At 40.2% G+C, this 17,952-nt stretch overlaps 1 protein-coding gene across 1 annotated transcript in view; it reads right to left on the minus strand.

Moving 5' to 3' along the window:
• Positions 1 to 17,952, minus strand: part of DOCK2 (dedicator of cytokinesis 2) — a 1,423,644-nt gene that overhangs the window by 189,711 nt on the left and 1,215,981 nt on the right. Inside the window, exons 41-42 of the mRNA XM_075599153.1 lie at positions 13,694 to 13,835; positions 2,230 to 2,311 (exon numbers count right to left, since the gene is read on the minus strand). Of these exons, the coding sequence (XP_075455268.1) occupies positions 2,230 to 2,311; positions 13,694 to 13,835 (224 nt within the window). The remainder of the gene's footprint in view (positions 1 to 2,229; positions 2,312 to 13,693; positions 13,836 to 17,952) is intronic.

Raw genomic sequence — 17,952 nt, forward strand, 5'->3', positions numbered from 1 at the left:
GACACACCGCATGGGGAGAGAGCGGGAGACACACACAGCATGGAGAGAGAGCGAGAGACACACACAGCATGGGGAGAGAGAGACACACACAGCATGGGGAGAGAGAGAGACACAAACAGCATGGGGAGAGAGAGACACACACAGCATGGGGAGAGAGAGAGACACAGCATGGTGAGAGAGACACAGCATGGGGAGAGAGAGACACACAGAATGGGGAGAGAGAGAGAGACACACATAATGGGGAGAGAGACACACACAGAATGGGGAGAGAGACACACAAACAACATGGGGAGAGAGGCACACACAACATGGGGAGAAAGACACACAGCATGGGGAGAGAGAGACATACACATAGCATGGGGGAAGAGAGATACACACACAGCATGGGGGGGGGAGAGACACACACACACACACAGTATGGGGAGAGAGATAGACACAAACAAACCGCATTGGGAGAGAGACACACACAAACAGCATGGGGAGAGAGAGACACAACATGGGGAGAGAGAGACAGCATGGGGGGAGAGAGAGACACAGAGAATGGAGGGGAGAGAGAGACACAGAGAATGGGGAAGAGGGACAGAGACAGAGAATGGGGGGAGAGAGAGAGACAGAGAATGGGGAGAGAGACAGAGAATGTGGAGGGTGGAATGAGAATGGATGGATGGGGGGAGAATGAGAATGGAGGGATGGGGGGAGAACAAGAATGGAGGGATGGGGGGAATGAGGATGTGGGGGAATAAGAACGGAGGGAAGGGTGGAAAGAGAATGGATAGATGACGGGAACGAGAATGGAGGGATGGGGATGGAACGATAATGGATGGATGGGGGAACGAGAATGGAGGGATGGGGGGGATGAGACTGGAGGGATGGGGGGGAAGAGACTGGGCTGTATGTGTGAGGAGGGCGGAGAGACATAAAGGAGAAGGGGCGCAGTTGATGATGTCATTTATTTTATAAATACATTTTTTAATGTGTCCCAGTTTTTACGTTTGTAAATCTGGTCACCCTACTTGTATGGGAACTTTGTTAATCCCCGTCTAAGGCTGCGGCCACGCTAGCGCTGAGCATGCGGCGCTTGCTGAGTTTAGTTTCAGCAATTTAAATTGTCCCGTCCCTGCTCATGAGGTGAGCGGGCACGCATGCTCTCCTTAGCCCCACAAAACAAGAGAGTTTGAAGCACGCTCAACAACCCCCCAATGCCCCCCTGTGCACGCTTGCAAAATCCCCAGGTCACCCGGCGCTCTTGCTTGGAGAGCTGGTGACATCACCACTCTCAAGCAAGAGCGCGATCAGCGCTAGCAGGGCTGCAGCCTTCGTTTTCCAGTGCGTACACACAGTACACTCGTGTCTGCATTATTTTATTATCTTCAGAGCTGCAAATACAGTAATAATACAATTAATAAACAATATTTTTCTTTTTTTGTTACAATATGAATATTGTTGGCAAAGAAGTACAACAAAGTACTTCTCTGTATGTAGTAAATAGATAGATATTGTGGGGAATACTGCATGCAGAGATGCAGATATTTCAACCACATTACTAAAATAAGGCCTACTACAATGTCATACAGGATCGAAGAGGTTTATATATTAGGATTAAGAAGTGTTGGGATCAACACTATTATTTCAACCCACATTTGCATGGGACAAATACCACAAGAGACAAATATGAAGACTGTTTGTACATTCTGTGTATATACTGTATAGTATATTGTATAAACTCCCATATAACAGTTTCTGGCTGTTTCAAATATAAATCTTTAAATAGATTGCAGAAAAATATTATTAGTAGAAAATCCATGTTGAGGTGGACATTGTCACCTTTATCTACTTTCAATCTCTCACTGATCTCCAATATATTCTTCTGTGTTACACCATTGATCTAGCTGCCTGTGTGTGACACTCACTAATCCTATCATACAAAGAGAGATGATACATTTGTAGATATGAATCAGAGCAATATTAGTCATCCTTTTATCTGACTGGTATTCATATGTAGGAAGTATACTTTTTTTTAATGTAATATAGGGTTATCACAGCAGCATGCAGGTTTTGTGTGTTTAACGACACTATGGTTAAGTGTCAATAATTTCGAGGATTTTTCATGTAAAACAGTAAGCAATAGATAGCAAATGAGAGTTGACTAATGACAGTGGCATTGTAGCACTGACAAAAAAAAATACACAAATGGAATTTTGCGCAGGGGTTTGTAAACAGCACACTTACTTCATAATCTGATCAGGTACGGGTTTATTTTTAAATCTGGATTGCTCTTCCAGCACAGGCTGAACTGTAAAACACTGAATGTCTGTAAAGCAAGCAAGTTAAGGAACATAAAATATGTAATCACAGAAATGGTATGATTCACAGCCATGTATAAAATGGCATTGGTAATAACACTAGCTTTGTAATACAAACCATTCAATCAAAAGATAATGTATGCTCCCAAGACAAATTACACATCACTGGTATCATGTGATCTTAATGGTTCTTCAGTAGTGGTCGTGTATCAAGATGGCTATATAAAAATGTGCCATCACACTCAAAGTCAGCTGTGACCTAAACATTTAATTTGATTATTACAAGAGACTCAAAATAAATAATTCCATTGCCATATGAGCATCATGTAACTAACACAATTAAAGCAAACTAAACTATAAGCCTGTACAACCGTCATCTGCCAGCACTAAAGAAAAATAAATACATTATAAAGTATAACTTCCTTAAAACACTGGTGTGTTCAGATGTAGCAGCAATTATTGCAATTAAATCTGCTACAACTGTAGATACACATTGGAAATTAGTAAAAATGCATTTAAAGTCAAAATACTGTAAGTAACTTTGTAGACTGATACACTGCTCTCAAATGAGGAATATCCATTTAACTGACTTCAACTGGAGTTTCCATGCGATACTGCCCCGTTTTTTGTTTTTTTTAATAATCACCTACAGTATGTCTTTTATTCAATTGGTGGAGTAAAGAAGATGTGGTGTTGGCCATATTTAATATGCTATGAAGCCATGTTTCCCTTGCTTTCAGCTCCATTCAAATGAATGGATTCAAATAGTGACGTTCATTTTCCTCTTGCTTTGAAAGAATTGAAATGATCTTTGAGTTTCCGAGCAATTCCACATCACATCCCAAACCGTAACCCCCAAAGAACACCAGGTAGCCAAGATGGGAGGTCAAATTGGGCAACAGCTTTATTGATCAACAATTTGTTTAAACCAAATGGAAAGATTTATGGACAAAGGAACAGCCCAAAAAACTAATCATCATATATCAGTAATATAAATGGTAATTTTTGGATAGTTGCGAGGCTCTACGTTGAAAAAACCTCGACCATCTGAAAATAACATTTGCTAAGAAATGTGTGTGTGTGTGTGTGTGTGTATATATATATATATATATATATATATTGCAAATGGAAAAATTACTGTATGCTCATTTTCATTTCTTAGACAGATCTGCAACCCCGCCTTTCACCATTATCCCCCAGCACACAGCACTTCCACTGCAGCAAGGGATTCTGGGAAATGACATGCAAATGAGCACACAGTGCCACATATATATATATATATATATATATATATATATATATATATATACACAGATCAACCCGTTATAGCGCGGTCCTCGGGGCTTGTCCTATGACATAAATTGTTAGTCCAAATAAAAAAAGGTATCACCTAATTCTGAAGTACCCATTTATTCTGCACATCTCAACTGGCCTAACACAGCTATTTCTGTTATGTATGTATGAACTGTATGTCTTTATTTACATAGCGCCATTAGTGTACATAGCGCTTCACATTAGTAATGCACGTGACAATCATATCAATAAATAATACAAATAACAAATCATGGGAATAAGTGCTTTAGTCATAAAAGTAACATTTCGGAAGAGGAGTCCCTGCTCCGAGGAGCATACAATCTAGTTGGTGGGGAGAACATACAAAGACAGTAGGAGGGCATTCAGGTACAGTAAGTGTGTCTGCAAGGGGCCAAGCTTTATGTATTGTGTATAGTATTAGCCACACTGCAACACGTATGCTTCCTTAAGCAAGTGTGTCTTAAGGTGGGTTATATATATATATATATATATATATATATATATATATATATATATATATATATATATATATACACACATATATATATACAATAAAATACAATACATATACATACACACACAAAATACAATACATACTGTATAAGGCAAAATGAAACTAACATGAAATAAATATACAAAAATATATATACTTACAGACAGAATCAAAAATGCAAGGCATAACGTTTTGGGTACCAACCCTTTCGTCAGAAACCACTCACCATCACCATAAATGTATACACAGACACAGTCACAACATACCTCTTGACTACTGACGAAAGGGTTGGTATTCCGAAACGTTATACCATACCTCATCCCAAGAGTATGTTGTGTCTGTATATACTTGTTTGTATATTTCTTTCATAGGAGTCTCATTTTGCCTTATTTGTACTGTATTTTTTCTAATATTAATATATCTCTATCTATATCTATTCCTTTGCAAATGTCATTTTCTGTGTGCAGTGTCTTACTTGTTCTTTTTTAGTGTTTAAACCAAAGGGAGAGAAACTGCCTCCACCCCATACTGCCAGTGTGTCCCTAAGCAGGTATCTAGCCTCACCATGGCCAGCCTCAGCCGCCAGGTGCCGTTCCATACTCAAAGACCACCAAGAGTAAGCCATCAGTACGAACCCTAGCAGATACAGCTTCTCTTCCCACATTTGACCCAGTTCCAGGTCAAACATTAATAAGAGTTCTCCCACTCTGTTTTGAAAATTAATATATAATTAAAAACAAACTTAAAAAAACATTTTGAAAATGAGGGGAAGGAGGGTGGGCTGCATTCTCCTGGTTGTGGGAAAAGTGGAGGCACTCCCACTTGAAGCCTGCCTTTTAAGGTGAAGGGAGGAATGTCCCCACAACCAGCTCAACCTCTTCCACAATCAACCTTAACCTCTCACTACCACAACCCCCGCCAGGAATGGGCACGAGAAAAGGAGAGGGGTTCTGGAGGCTTCGTCCTGGCAATCATCCTGCCCCTTTACCCTATGGGTCAAGACACCTTTCCATCATATTTAATGCGTAAACATGGCTGCAGAAAGAACCATGTTAAAATACACAGCAACTGTGCTGTGTTCACTTAATTCATGAAGGGGTACATATTTTGGCTGATTTGGCAATTGACAACACAGTTACTAGTGCAGGGATGGTTAACTCCAGTCCTCAAGGGCCACCAACCGTTCAGGTTTTCAGGATATTCCTGCTTCAGCACAGGTGGCTCAATCTGACTGAGCCACTGATTGCACCACCTGTGCTGAAGCAGGGATCCTGAAAACCTGACCAGTTGGTGGCCCTTGAGGAGTGAACTTGGCTACCCCTGTATGAGTGCTATCACATAGTAATCATTTCAAGGTTACTATTCAACATTAGGACATTTCAGCCTCCCAGCAATGCCACCCTCAACTTTTGAATTACTTGGTTGATTTAAGCCACTATTATTAAAGCTTTTGTCTCTCTTTTTCTCATAATATATCTTACACAAACTTTTAGTGTAGGCAGTTCTACTTCAACAATTCCTTTAATTAAGAATTTTAACGATTAAAAGTGGAGAAGAGCTGCAGAATTATAATGATCACTCGGAATGCAAAGTTGAATATGAAGGTAATTTTAATTCCCCCCCCCTCCAAAATCCACTATATATTCCCAAATTCAAAACAAGATGAATATACTAATATATATATATATGTGTATGTGTATGTGTATGTGTATATATATGTGATATATATATATATATATATATATATATATATATATATATATATAGCCTATAGGGAACCATGTTAAAAATGGTTTTTGAAGCAAAAAGTGGCACTGTGTGCTCATTTGCATGTCATTTCCCAGAATCCCTTGCTGCAGTGGAAGTGCTGTGTGCTGGGTGATAATGGGGAAAGCGGGGTTGCAGACCTGCCTAAGACATGCAGATGAGCATACAGTTGTATTTACATTTATATATATATATATATATATATATATATATATATATATATATATATATATATATATATATATATATACACACACAGTGGTTGACAAATCACCAAAAAATCTACTCGCCACACAAAAAAATCTACTCGCCACCTAGTACCAAACGTGTGCTGCTTGGGCCAATATTTACTCGCCCGGGTGTTAAATCTACTCGCCCGGGGCGAGCAAATGTATAGGTTTGTCGAACACTGTAATATATATATATATATATATATATATATATATATATATATATATATATATATATATATATATATATATATATATATATATATATATATATATATATATATATTCAGATGTAACCTGCATGTGCAATTAACTACAGCTCATTCTTAACACAGTTACAATTATCTCATAATCTTTGCTCCGGTACCTACAGTATGCAATGTTATCAATTCTCAGTTGTCAAGGATGTTGGAAAATTAAAATAAGAGAATGAGTGTAGCTTGTTCTCAGATGTTCATTTACACGTAAAAAACAAACTTATTTACATTAGTGTTTTAGTGTGACTATTACTTGCTTTTTCTATTCCTATATTTATGGATTCATACTACTTAATGTGAGCAATCTGCTAACCTTTACGTGTTACATGACTACTGGGAAGACCTTATCTTTTTTTTCCTTTGGGTAAAGAGCACAAAATAATTGCTTTACCTTAACATAAATAAAATACAAGGACAGCTCACTAGAGATTGCCTTGAATATTAATTTGACCTGTGTATGGTTTTACCGTTTGCTAAATTAGTCTCTACTCAGGTTTCATAAATCATCACTGAATGGACTATAAAGTTGCACATAATGAAGTATTTGGTGATAAATTGCTTGGTGTAAATGTTTGCTTTGCTTATCACAGGGTAGGACAATAGGCACTAATTGAATACCCATTTATTTCAAACAGAGAATGCTGTTGCACAAAATAAAAATGTTAACATGTATGTTTTACTAATTATTATATCATAAAAAAGCTAATTAATTTAATGCACTTCTGTCTGAAATATGGTTGATCACTTTTCCTTTCTGTATAATAGAGAATGGAAGAGAGAACTGCAGTAAAACGTATGTGAACCACATTTTAATAACTAAATACATTGTTTATGATATAATGAAGGCTATGGTAATATGCTAGTACTATGATTAGGAAAATTGGGGAATATGATTCCAAAGAACCGGTGCTCCAGAGTGCACTGGTGATAGTCGTGGTACTTTTTATAATGTTCATGAAATCAGTACATCCGGATCACCCATAATAGCAATGGAAAGGATAAGTGCCATAATCAATAATATTCCCGATTTTGGAGAGAAATACTTGAGTATCTTACTCTTTGATAAAGCGCACATACGCGCGAAACACGTCAGAGTTCTCTCTGCTAGTTCTTATATTTTACAGACTTTACGCAAACTTTTTGTTTACATGCACTTACACTATTATACAACAGTATATGCACATGTAGTACATGAACTCCTATTAGTCTCTCACTATAATGTTTAGATTATAAAATGTCCAGATCTGATTGGTAAACGGGTAAGCACAATATGGATTATTCAAAAAGGTCAGTTGCATGTTAACACACCCAATTTAGGGTTTACTCATGTTCAAAGCACTGAGACTTCATGCTGGATTAGGTGCATTAACCAGGGAAGCGCAAACTTTTGCAGCTGCGCCCCCTGCCTTCCCTCCGCTGGTGCTCGCACCCCCTCCCTTACCTTGATGTGGCGTCAAATGACGCTGCGAGGTCATGTGACGTCACATGACCCGCAGTGTCATTTGATGCATGTCACATCACTTGACCCCGCTGTGTCATTTGATGCCGCGTTGCCATGGACACGAGTGACGCCGGCAGAGTCAGGGTAAGCGTTGCAGAGGTCTCACGTGATCCCCCGGCATTTAATTTTAATGCCTCGGGGAAGAGCGCGGGGCCCCTGCAAAGGTCCGCCACCCCCACATTGTGCAACGCTGCATTAAACCATAGACTTTAATGAATAACTGGAACTGCAATTGGCATTAGACAGTGAGGCATTTAAAGTGAGGTTTTTAAGTGATAAATACAGTTAGACTACAGTTTGACTAGAGGTGACTGGGGACTGCTTCTTTCTGCAAACTCTTTAACTCAAGACAACAAACGGTAAGCTACTCAGATCACACTATGATCCCAAGCTTGCTAACCTGCCTATTTCAACCCCCCACCCCTTTACAACTTATTTACTGCAGTCTCTCCCAAAACTGAATGCACAATACACTGAAACCCTGAACTGACTCTAGCATTGCAATACAGCTAGACATTTGACAAGGAACAGGCACACACCTGCTGTTAGTCTGCTCACACTCACTCTGCTCACAACAGCTCCTTGCAGCCCTGTCTACCTCTGGCATCATGAACCTGCTACTGTATGTATTTTAACTTTTTTCTTTCTCCTGGCCTCATGGAGATGTTACTCCCTCTATCCACTACAAACTACTCCATCCTGGCCCACACCCAACATCACCATACACCCTGGACTACTCAAAAGCCTTGCACTATCTACTGAATGTTGGTGGAGAACTCTAAAAACCAGCACACCAACCACTGCTCACTCTAATGGAAAACACCACAAATTTACAACTTGCAAACAACAACCCACATTTCTACTCATACTATTACTCTCTTTAGCAGGTGATATTGAACCTAACCCAGATCCTCCCATTTCAGCTCTGTCCCATGCCCCTGAGAATTCCACCTTTAAATTCCAAAAAGGGCTATCTGTCGCCCATATAAACATCCGGAGCCTGCTGCCCAAACTGGATGAACTAAGGGCATGGTGCCTTATGCATAAACCCAAAGCCATTCAGGGATACTCCATTTTTAGGAGAGATAGGTCAAAGAGAGGAGGAGGGGTGTTATTTTATATTGCAGACACCTTACAATTTACACTGTTAAATTGCCCCCCAAGCCCACCCTCTTTTGAAACTCTAGTTGGCAAAATCTGCCTCCCCTTTTCTAATCCCATCTTGCTTGCTGGCATCTACCGCCCCCCTAAAGCCCCTCCACAGTCCCTGACTGATATCACCCAATTTCTTGGCTCCATTTCCTCTCTGAATGAGAAGAGTGAGCTGCTAGTTCTAGGGGATTTCAACTTCAATTGGTTTGACCCTAAAAACCACAAAATCCAGATACAACTCAAGTCACTTAACCTATCACAACTCATTTCCCAACCCACACGGATAAACCTGAAATCGCATAACCATTCCTTGCTAGACTGGATTCTCTCCTCAAACCCCAGCAGAATCCAATCCTCTGGCATCCTTCCTGATATTTTCAGTGACCATGCAATAGTGTACTGTGTAAGGAAAATTAAAACGCCCCATTCAAGCCCTAAAGTTCTCCTCACTAGAACATTTAAAAACTTTAAACCACAACAGTTTCTGGATGACCTTACCAACTGCCCATGGCACAGAATCGATTTAATTCCCGACCCCGATTCTGCGCTCGACTATTTCCAATCCGAGATCTTAAAACTCTGCGATACCCATGCTCCACTACGCAAAATAAGGGTACGGGGGGCCCACTTTCTATGGGTTACACCTGACTTTATAGCACTCTACCAGTTCAGGGATGCCTTGTGGAAAAGCTACAAAGTAACTGGCACTACCAAGGATCTCAATCACTACAGATGCATGCGGAACATGTGCACAAGGCAAACAAGGCATGCAAAAGCACAATATTACTCTGACAATCTCCACCAAAATACATCAAACCCAGCTAACTTCTGGAAGGTTATCAACAATATATTCCAGCCTCCTAACCATCAACAACCAAGTAATATCACTAAGGGGGATATTACTCTGACAAACCCCACTGACATTGCAAATGCATTCAATGATTACTTTGTGGGGTGTGCCACTAACTTATTAGCGAAACGCAGCACAAACCCCAAACATGAATCTCATCCTGGGAGTATCCCTACAGTCCCACCCCCTCCCAACACTGCCCACAATTTTCAATTTAGCCCAGTATCTGAAGAGGAGATTACACAAGCGCTCCTCAAACTAAAACTAAGCAGCCAATGTGGACCCGACTTACTACAATCTAGGTTCCTACGACTTGGTGCCCCAGCCATTGCCAAACCAATTGTGTCCATAGTCAACTCTATTCTGTCTGCAGGCCATATCCCTAAGACCTGGAAAACTGCCAGAGTTGTCCCAATCTTCAAAAGTGGGGACAAAAACATTGTCTCAAACTACAGGCCAATCTCACTTCTCCCAATTCTATCCAAAGTCATGGAAAAATGTGTCCACTCCCAATTAAGCGATTTCTACACCAAGACACATTTCCCTAGCCAATTCCAATCTGGGTTTCGTCCCAAACACTCCACCGTAACTACCCTGCTAAAAGTTTGCAATGAAATCCAGTGTGGAATGGAACGGGGTCAACTCACTGGTGCAGTATTCCTAGATTTTGCAAAGGCTTTTGACACAGTTGATCATGCTATCCTGCTTAACAAACTCCAGAGCTCTGGAATAGGGAAACATGCTTTAAACTGGTTTCAGTCCTACCTATCAGGAAGATCCCAACATGTGTCCATCTCAGGCTCTAACTCCAACCCCCTGGATATCACCTGTGGTGTCCCGCAAGGCTCTGTTCTGGGGCCCCTACTCTTCTCAATGTTCATTAATGATCTTCCCACAGCTTGTAAGGAAGCCTCAATACACATGTATGCAGATGACACAATCCTATATGCACACAGCCATAGCCTCTCTGACCTTCAACACATACTTCAGTCTGACTTTTTGAGACTCGAAAACTGGATTTCCCAAAACAAACTGTTTTTAAACACTGACAAGACTGTAACAATGGTATTTGGGACCAAGACTAAATTTGTAAAGCTTCCAGTGACTGAGCTCCTGATTAGAACCAACGCTAACACCACCCTAACACCTGTCACTAGTTTTAAATACCTGGGCTTATGGTTTGACTCCCACTTAACATTCGGGATGCACATTGATACCCTGACAACCAAAACCTATGCCAAACTAGGGGTACTTTACAGGAACAAATCCTCCTTAAGTCTCCTGGTCAGAAAGCGTATTGCACAGCAGATGCTAATGCCAATTATTGACTATGGAGACATAGTATATGGCTTGGCTCCTCAAACCCACCTTAGCAAACTTGACACCCTCTACAATTCTACAATTCAATTTGTCGTTTTGTTCTCCAATGCAACTACAACACACATCACTGCGAAATGCTCAAAAAACTAGATTGGTCATCACTAGTGTCTAGGCGCAAAGTTCACCTTTCCTGTCTCACCCTCAAATACTTTCTGGGCAAGCTACCCAGCTACCTGAACAAGCTCCTCACCCCTACGACATGCAGCACCTATCACCTGAGATCAGAGTCCAAAAGACTATTCATGGTCCCAAGGCTCAACAAAGTATCCGGACGTTCCTCCTTCTCCTTCCGTGCACCCCAAAACTGGAACAACCTACCAGAGACTCTCATATCCACCACCAGCTTAAGTTCTTTCAAATCTAAGGCTGTCTCACACTTTAATCTGGTCTGTAACTGTTTCATACGCTCATAATATATATTTTCTTTAACTGTGCACGCAATGTCTTGTATATAATGTATACCTTGTTCATTTATGTAACTATACTTGTAACCATGTATTATTTGTTTTACTCTGTGCCCAGGACATACTTGAAAACGAGAGGTAACTCTCAATGTATTACTTCCTGGTAAAATATTTTATAAATAAATAAAATAAATAAATAACCCTGATTGTTTAATCATCCTTGTGTTGATCTTGTATTTGCTTTTTTTAAACAATGTTTATTTCATTTTGGTCAATGTTAATGACACATTCAGTGAATGTCAGAAGACCGAAGACAAATTATTATAATTACGATAATAAACATTCATAATTGTCTAAAGGCTCATCAAATTAATTAATTATGAATTTACTACCTTGCATAAAGGGCTTTGTTTTAGAAATTGGTGTAAATTAAGGTTTACTTGTGCAAGATCCAGAAAAATCCATTAAACCAGAGCTCATAATGGGATGGTACCTACAACTTGAACGTATACTGGATACGGAGCATCCAGAGGTTAACACGTATCCTGAAAGCCAATTATATTCAAAACCAATAACCATGCTACATATCACCCGTAGCGGATTCCCCATTAGGCCCGGGCTTAGGGCGGCAACATTTTGTGGCGGCAAAAATGTATTTTTCTTTTGCCGCACTCTTGGGCCTATCAGATCTAATAGGAAGTCATTACTGTATATCTGTTGCGGCTGGCTCCTTACCTGGCTCCCTCCTCTTCCTTCTGACCGACAGCGTCATGTAACATCAAAGCATCTTGTTGCCTTGGTAACACAACGGGTCAGCATCAATTGACATTGCGTTACCATGGCAATGTGATGCCATGCGACGTCAAATTGGTGACGTCCGTTGCGTCATTTGATGTTGTGGTTCAAAAGGAGGAGGGGTGCAGCAGGAAGGAGGCGGCCGCAACAGCTGTGCCTAGGGGCTGCAGACTTTGAAATCCGCCGCTGCATATCATTTTTTTTAGTGTTAACATCATGTTTTTGTAGCATAACGTGGCATTATCCGCCAATAACGTAACTTTCAGTATGTCTTAGTGTTACTTCAATCCAGACCCTGAAATATTGTAGGTCTTTAATTTAAGTTGAACAAGAGAGGAGAGGGAATAAATGCCAGGAAATAAGGCTATGTTAGTGTCTGGGTGTAATTATTATGACCTAACTAATGCAATGCTAAGTACCCACGTTAAGCTTAACAGACTTGTCGATATGAGATGTTATCATAACACGTTATATGCCCATCATTTACATCTCATTATCACTAACGGACGTTATAGTTAATGCAATGATCTTTAATGCAGAAAACAGAACTTCTACTCCTTTGGGGATACACGTTAGTATTAACATGACATTAAATTAGTTTGACCGCCATGTTAAGTTGCGCATAGTTTTGTGGTCCTGGGCCTTTGTGCCAGTATTTTGGGAGATTCATCCTACAGACCTGTTCATTATTATACAAATCCTACACCATAAAGGACTCCCCTGTGTTCACTTTACAAAAACAGTTTTGCCCTAGTGGGAGTGAAATCCTGAAACACATTTTTACCACACATCTGTGGGACACACAGTTAAAGAGAAATGTAAAAATGAGAATGAACAGCATTCATAAAATATAGAGGGGGAAATTCCCAAACCTCTAAATCTGTGTTTACTGTCATTCAAGACAATCGCTGATAAAGCGGGTTTGAGATAACTAGTATCGGAGGTTAGTGAATCCGAGATGAGAGAGAGATTTTGGCCCTATAGCACAGAAAAAAACGAATTTGGAAATAGGAAGTACATTGAAAAGGTGCAGAAGAACTTGAAACATGAATGCAAAAGAGAGGGGATTTAAAATAAAGGCATCCATTGGTAAAAAGCTTAGTAAATAAAGGTCCATTATCCTGCCACCATTGCTGTCTCCACAAATGGGCAATAGAAGAAGCAAGATAAAAGGTTAATACATCAGTTCAGCTCCCTGCAATGTACAGCTTAATATTACATATCATTTAACCATTTACTAAGGATACATTGTGCGGGGGAGTTTTTGATATCCTTTCCAGGAGAGGAGGTAGTATTCAGCTTCTCCGAAAATGGGAACTGGCTCATCAGTTGAGCCAGAAAGTCTTCTCTCCGCTCATATTCTTTACCTCGATAGATAAACACCTTGTTCTACAAAAAAATTAGAAGATAATGCAGTTTGCTTAAATAAGACAGGTATAAAATAACATACAGTTTCGGAACAAATACTGTAAAACTATTCCCAATAGATTTAGGGATCCTCGCTTTCTACTATTCTGTTATAGACACCAAGGCTAAATTATGATGCATAGACAAGAAATAGGGGAGCGAACCCCTCGGGATACTGTGGCTACCAAAACCGTGGTGGTTCAATTAATGCAAGTCCCTGGTAGCAAGAGGTGGACATCCTTTAAAGTGTAAAGACAATAAGCAACCCAGATTTTAGCCGTGCAGACTAAAGCAGGGCGGGGGGCTTTTAACCGGGGGAGATACCTGCGGGCACGTCCAGGGAAATGCCCGAAAATAAACCCCAACCAGTAGCAATATGCCTCACCCACGCCCTGTGTCCCGGACTAAACCCAGCGGTCAGTACTCACGACTCCTTGTGTGAACTGCCAGAGTGCTGGTTGAGGGGTTGCTCAGCGGTCTGTTGTACGGTGGTGTCCTCGTGTGCTCCAGCAGGAAGTAGAAGAGATAGGTGAAAGAACGAGTGACGCCGCGGTCACGACTCCTCTAAACAGCCAAACGCATGTAGAAAAAATAAAAAACTTTATTGAACAAACAAGTGAACAGCAGCCATAGTCATCCTCTGACGCGTTTCGTCCGGGTCACGGACTTTTTCAAAGTCTTTGAAAAAGTCCGTGACCCGGACGAAACGCGTCAGAGGATGACTATGGCTGCTGTTCACTTGTTTGTTCAATAAAGTTTTTTATTTTTTCTACATGCGTTTGGCTGTTTAGAGGAGTCGTGACCGCGGCGTCACTCGTTCTTTCACCTAAATTATGATGCAGGTTGAATTATTTTTGCGATGTATATACATATATAAATACATATTCACCCATTAGTGATAACCTAGATCAGAAAAATAAATCTAAAGATGTATTAGCCGATGTTGTATCCGAAAACGCATTTTAACAAAATATTGATACAACTCTAAAAAGTGAATTCCTTTAAGTATTTCTTTCTACTAGTGGGATATATTAAATGAAGGATTTATTAACCTCCTGAAAAGTGTCACTGCAATGTTTTTTTGGAAACTTTCCTTCAAAACAGATTTTAGTCAGAAATCATCATTAATTACCTGCATAAATTCGCAGTACTTGAAAAGAGAGGAAATGCAATGTTGGTCCCAAAAACTGAGTCTACTACAGGCGGTCCTCGCTTATCCGACAGAATTCGTCCCGCAAACCGCCGTCGGATAATGGACCGTCGGATTGTGGGTCAATGTTAATCGGCGGCACTGACCGTCAGATAAGCGGGTCCGACGTTGGATAATGTGTCCAGCGGACTGCATTATGCGGCGTCGGATAAGGGATCCGTCGGTAAGCCGAGACTCATTGTGCATCCTGTTATAAAATATAGATCTCAAACAGCAATCCACAAAGCAAATATGGAAGCTAAAGAAAATTGAGGCAGAGCAGCTGACAAAAAATTACGCTAAGAGACTTGGGTAGAAAATGTAATTCTCAGCACCAATTTAATACAATTCCTAACTGTGATTTATTCAGCAAGGTGAAGGAATATCATCTTGTTTAAACACCTCATTGTGTCAGTATATTGAAAAACTATTTTTCAATTTATATAATTGCCTCTACTTTACCATTTTACTCTTGATCACATAAATCATTGTGAGACTATCAAGAGTTTCTTCGCAGGGACTAAAAAAAAAAAAAACAACTTTATAACTCGCTCATTGCACTGTAACTTTAACTTTCAGTAAATTCATGTCATATTGTAAGTGTTCGTTGTTCAACATTGTTGTCCACAATTGGTAACAGCAGTGACATTTTAGAGACAATTGTAAAGAATGCACTACTGCACTGTATATAGAAAATGAAGATTAGTGAAAACAATAAATATATAAATAAACATAATAACATGGGTTAGGTGAAACAAACTGGAACAAATAGCTACTTTACTCAAGAATTTTATGATATGCGGATCTGACACTTGAGACAGTAATATACAGACTAAGGCCGATTGCTATGTGAATTACACAATTGTCCCTCAGAAAAGCATTCGTGTGGAAATGAGGAAATCATGAGTGATCCCTAATCAAAGATATACCTGCAGAAGAAATAGGTGATTTAAACAAACTCAGGGTAAGCATTTTCTCGTTATGGGATGAGAATTGTATACATAGGAGCAATATGTCATGCAGAAAAGGAAAGGGGGAGATTGAGTAGTTCAGTCACAAGGCAGATTCATAAAAGTGTTATACTGTATGCATGATTTTTTGAGTGATTATGTATTGTATGTTTATGGATATGGCACTAAATGACTAATGATTATCAGTTTAGTAATACCCTTACTTAAGTAATAATCCCAGAAGAACAGGGCATTATTGGCCAGTAATGCCCTGTTCTGAGGGGATTATTACTATTATAGGCTAAATGTAGGCTTATTTCATAAATAATAGACACTTTTGTATAGTTAAATAGATTTTTTTTATTAAAATAAAATGGTAAATACATGAAACCACCTCTATATACTCTTACACTGCAGATATCTATATCCACACACTGCCGCCTCCTCTGTGTACACACACACACACACACACACACACACACACACACACACACACACACACACACACAGCAGCTCACACACACACAGCAGCTCACACACAAACTGCTGCTACACACACACACACACACACACACACACACACACACACACACACACACACACACACACACACACACACACACACACACACACACACAGTGCCTATACACACATACACACACACTGGAGCTCTAGACACACAACACAGCACCTCCTCTACACTCACTACACAGCACCTCTACACACACAGCAGCAGCTCTACACACACACCAGCTCTACACACACACACAAACTCTGCTGCTACGCACACATGCTACACCCATAAACACTGCTACTGACACACACACACACACAGTAGCTCTATACACACACACACACACACACACATCAGCTCTACACTCACACAAACTGCTGCTACACATACAACAGCACAACACACACACACTGCAGCCACAATCAAAAATGCAGCCACTTACTAAACTGTGCACTCTCCCCCCCAGCTCTACACACAACACAGCACAACACAGCACGTCTACACCCACCCCACACACACAACACTGCACCTCTATACACAACACACTTACTTCTTTGCAGTCTATCTCCCCTCCCCCCCCCCCCCCCTCCACCCCCTAATTCAACTGAATCTGCTCAGAAAATCTCAGTCAGCTCGGGAGGGGGAGGAGTCAAACCGTGGCTTTTTGACCAATCCCCTGCCCTGTCTCAGAGCTTTTACTTAATTCAAACCAATCCCCTGCCCGGTATCAGCTGTTCTGAAAGCTGATTGGCTGGAAATAAACAGATTGAAAACTGCATTTTGCAAACTGCTGAAATTCAGGGCATTACTGTGTATAAAGCTCGGAATTTTAACCAATCAGAGAACAGGGTTTTCAATAATGCCCTGAATTTTACTGCTTTAGCCTATAATTACAAGTAACCATACAAGGTTCAATGTTAGCGGTAAATTACTCATAGTACTGGTTGTTATGTCACTAAACATATGGTTCAAAAAATATACAGTATCTGTCAATTATTCTGGGACACCACAAAGTCATGCAGGAGACAACTATCCCCTATGTTGTAATACCCAAGAACATCAGTTTTGTAATTGACAAATGTCAGCCAATCACAGGTCGAAGGACAGAGAACATATTAGATAGTTTTGCAACCCAACAATGTGATGGAACAAGTTAAAATCATATGGTATATCAACAGAACCGAATCAAGAATTAAAAGCCAGTCAAGATACCAAACCTGGACACATCAGCTGCTCTATAAGGTTTATGTGTTGCCTGTCATAAATAAACATAATAGGCCCAGGTCCCCAAAGCTCCATTATTGAATTTCCCATGTATCTTAGGGGTGCCTATTTATTGTGCACAGGTGTCTTTAAAGGTCTGTTTGATATAGAACCCTTGGGACTCTAGTAAAATAGGTCTTTCTCGATATTTCAGGGTCTGGTAAGGCGTTAACCACCTTTACG

This window comes from Ascaphus truei, chromosome 5 (genome assembly GCF_040206685.1).
Source record: "Ascaphus truei isolate aAscTru1 chromosome 5, aAscTru1.hap1, whole genome shotgun sequence".
Taxonomy (NCBI): domain Eukaryota; kingdom Metazoa; phylum Chordata; class Amphibia; order Anura; family Ascaphidae; genus Ascaphus; species Ascaphus truei.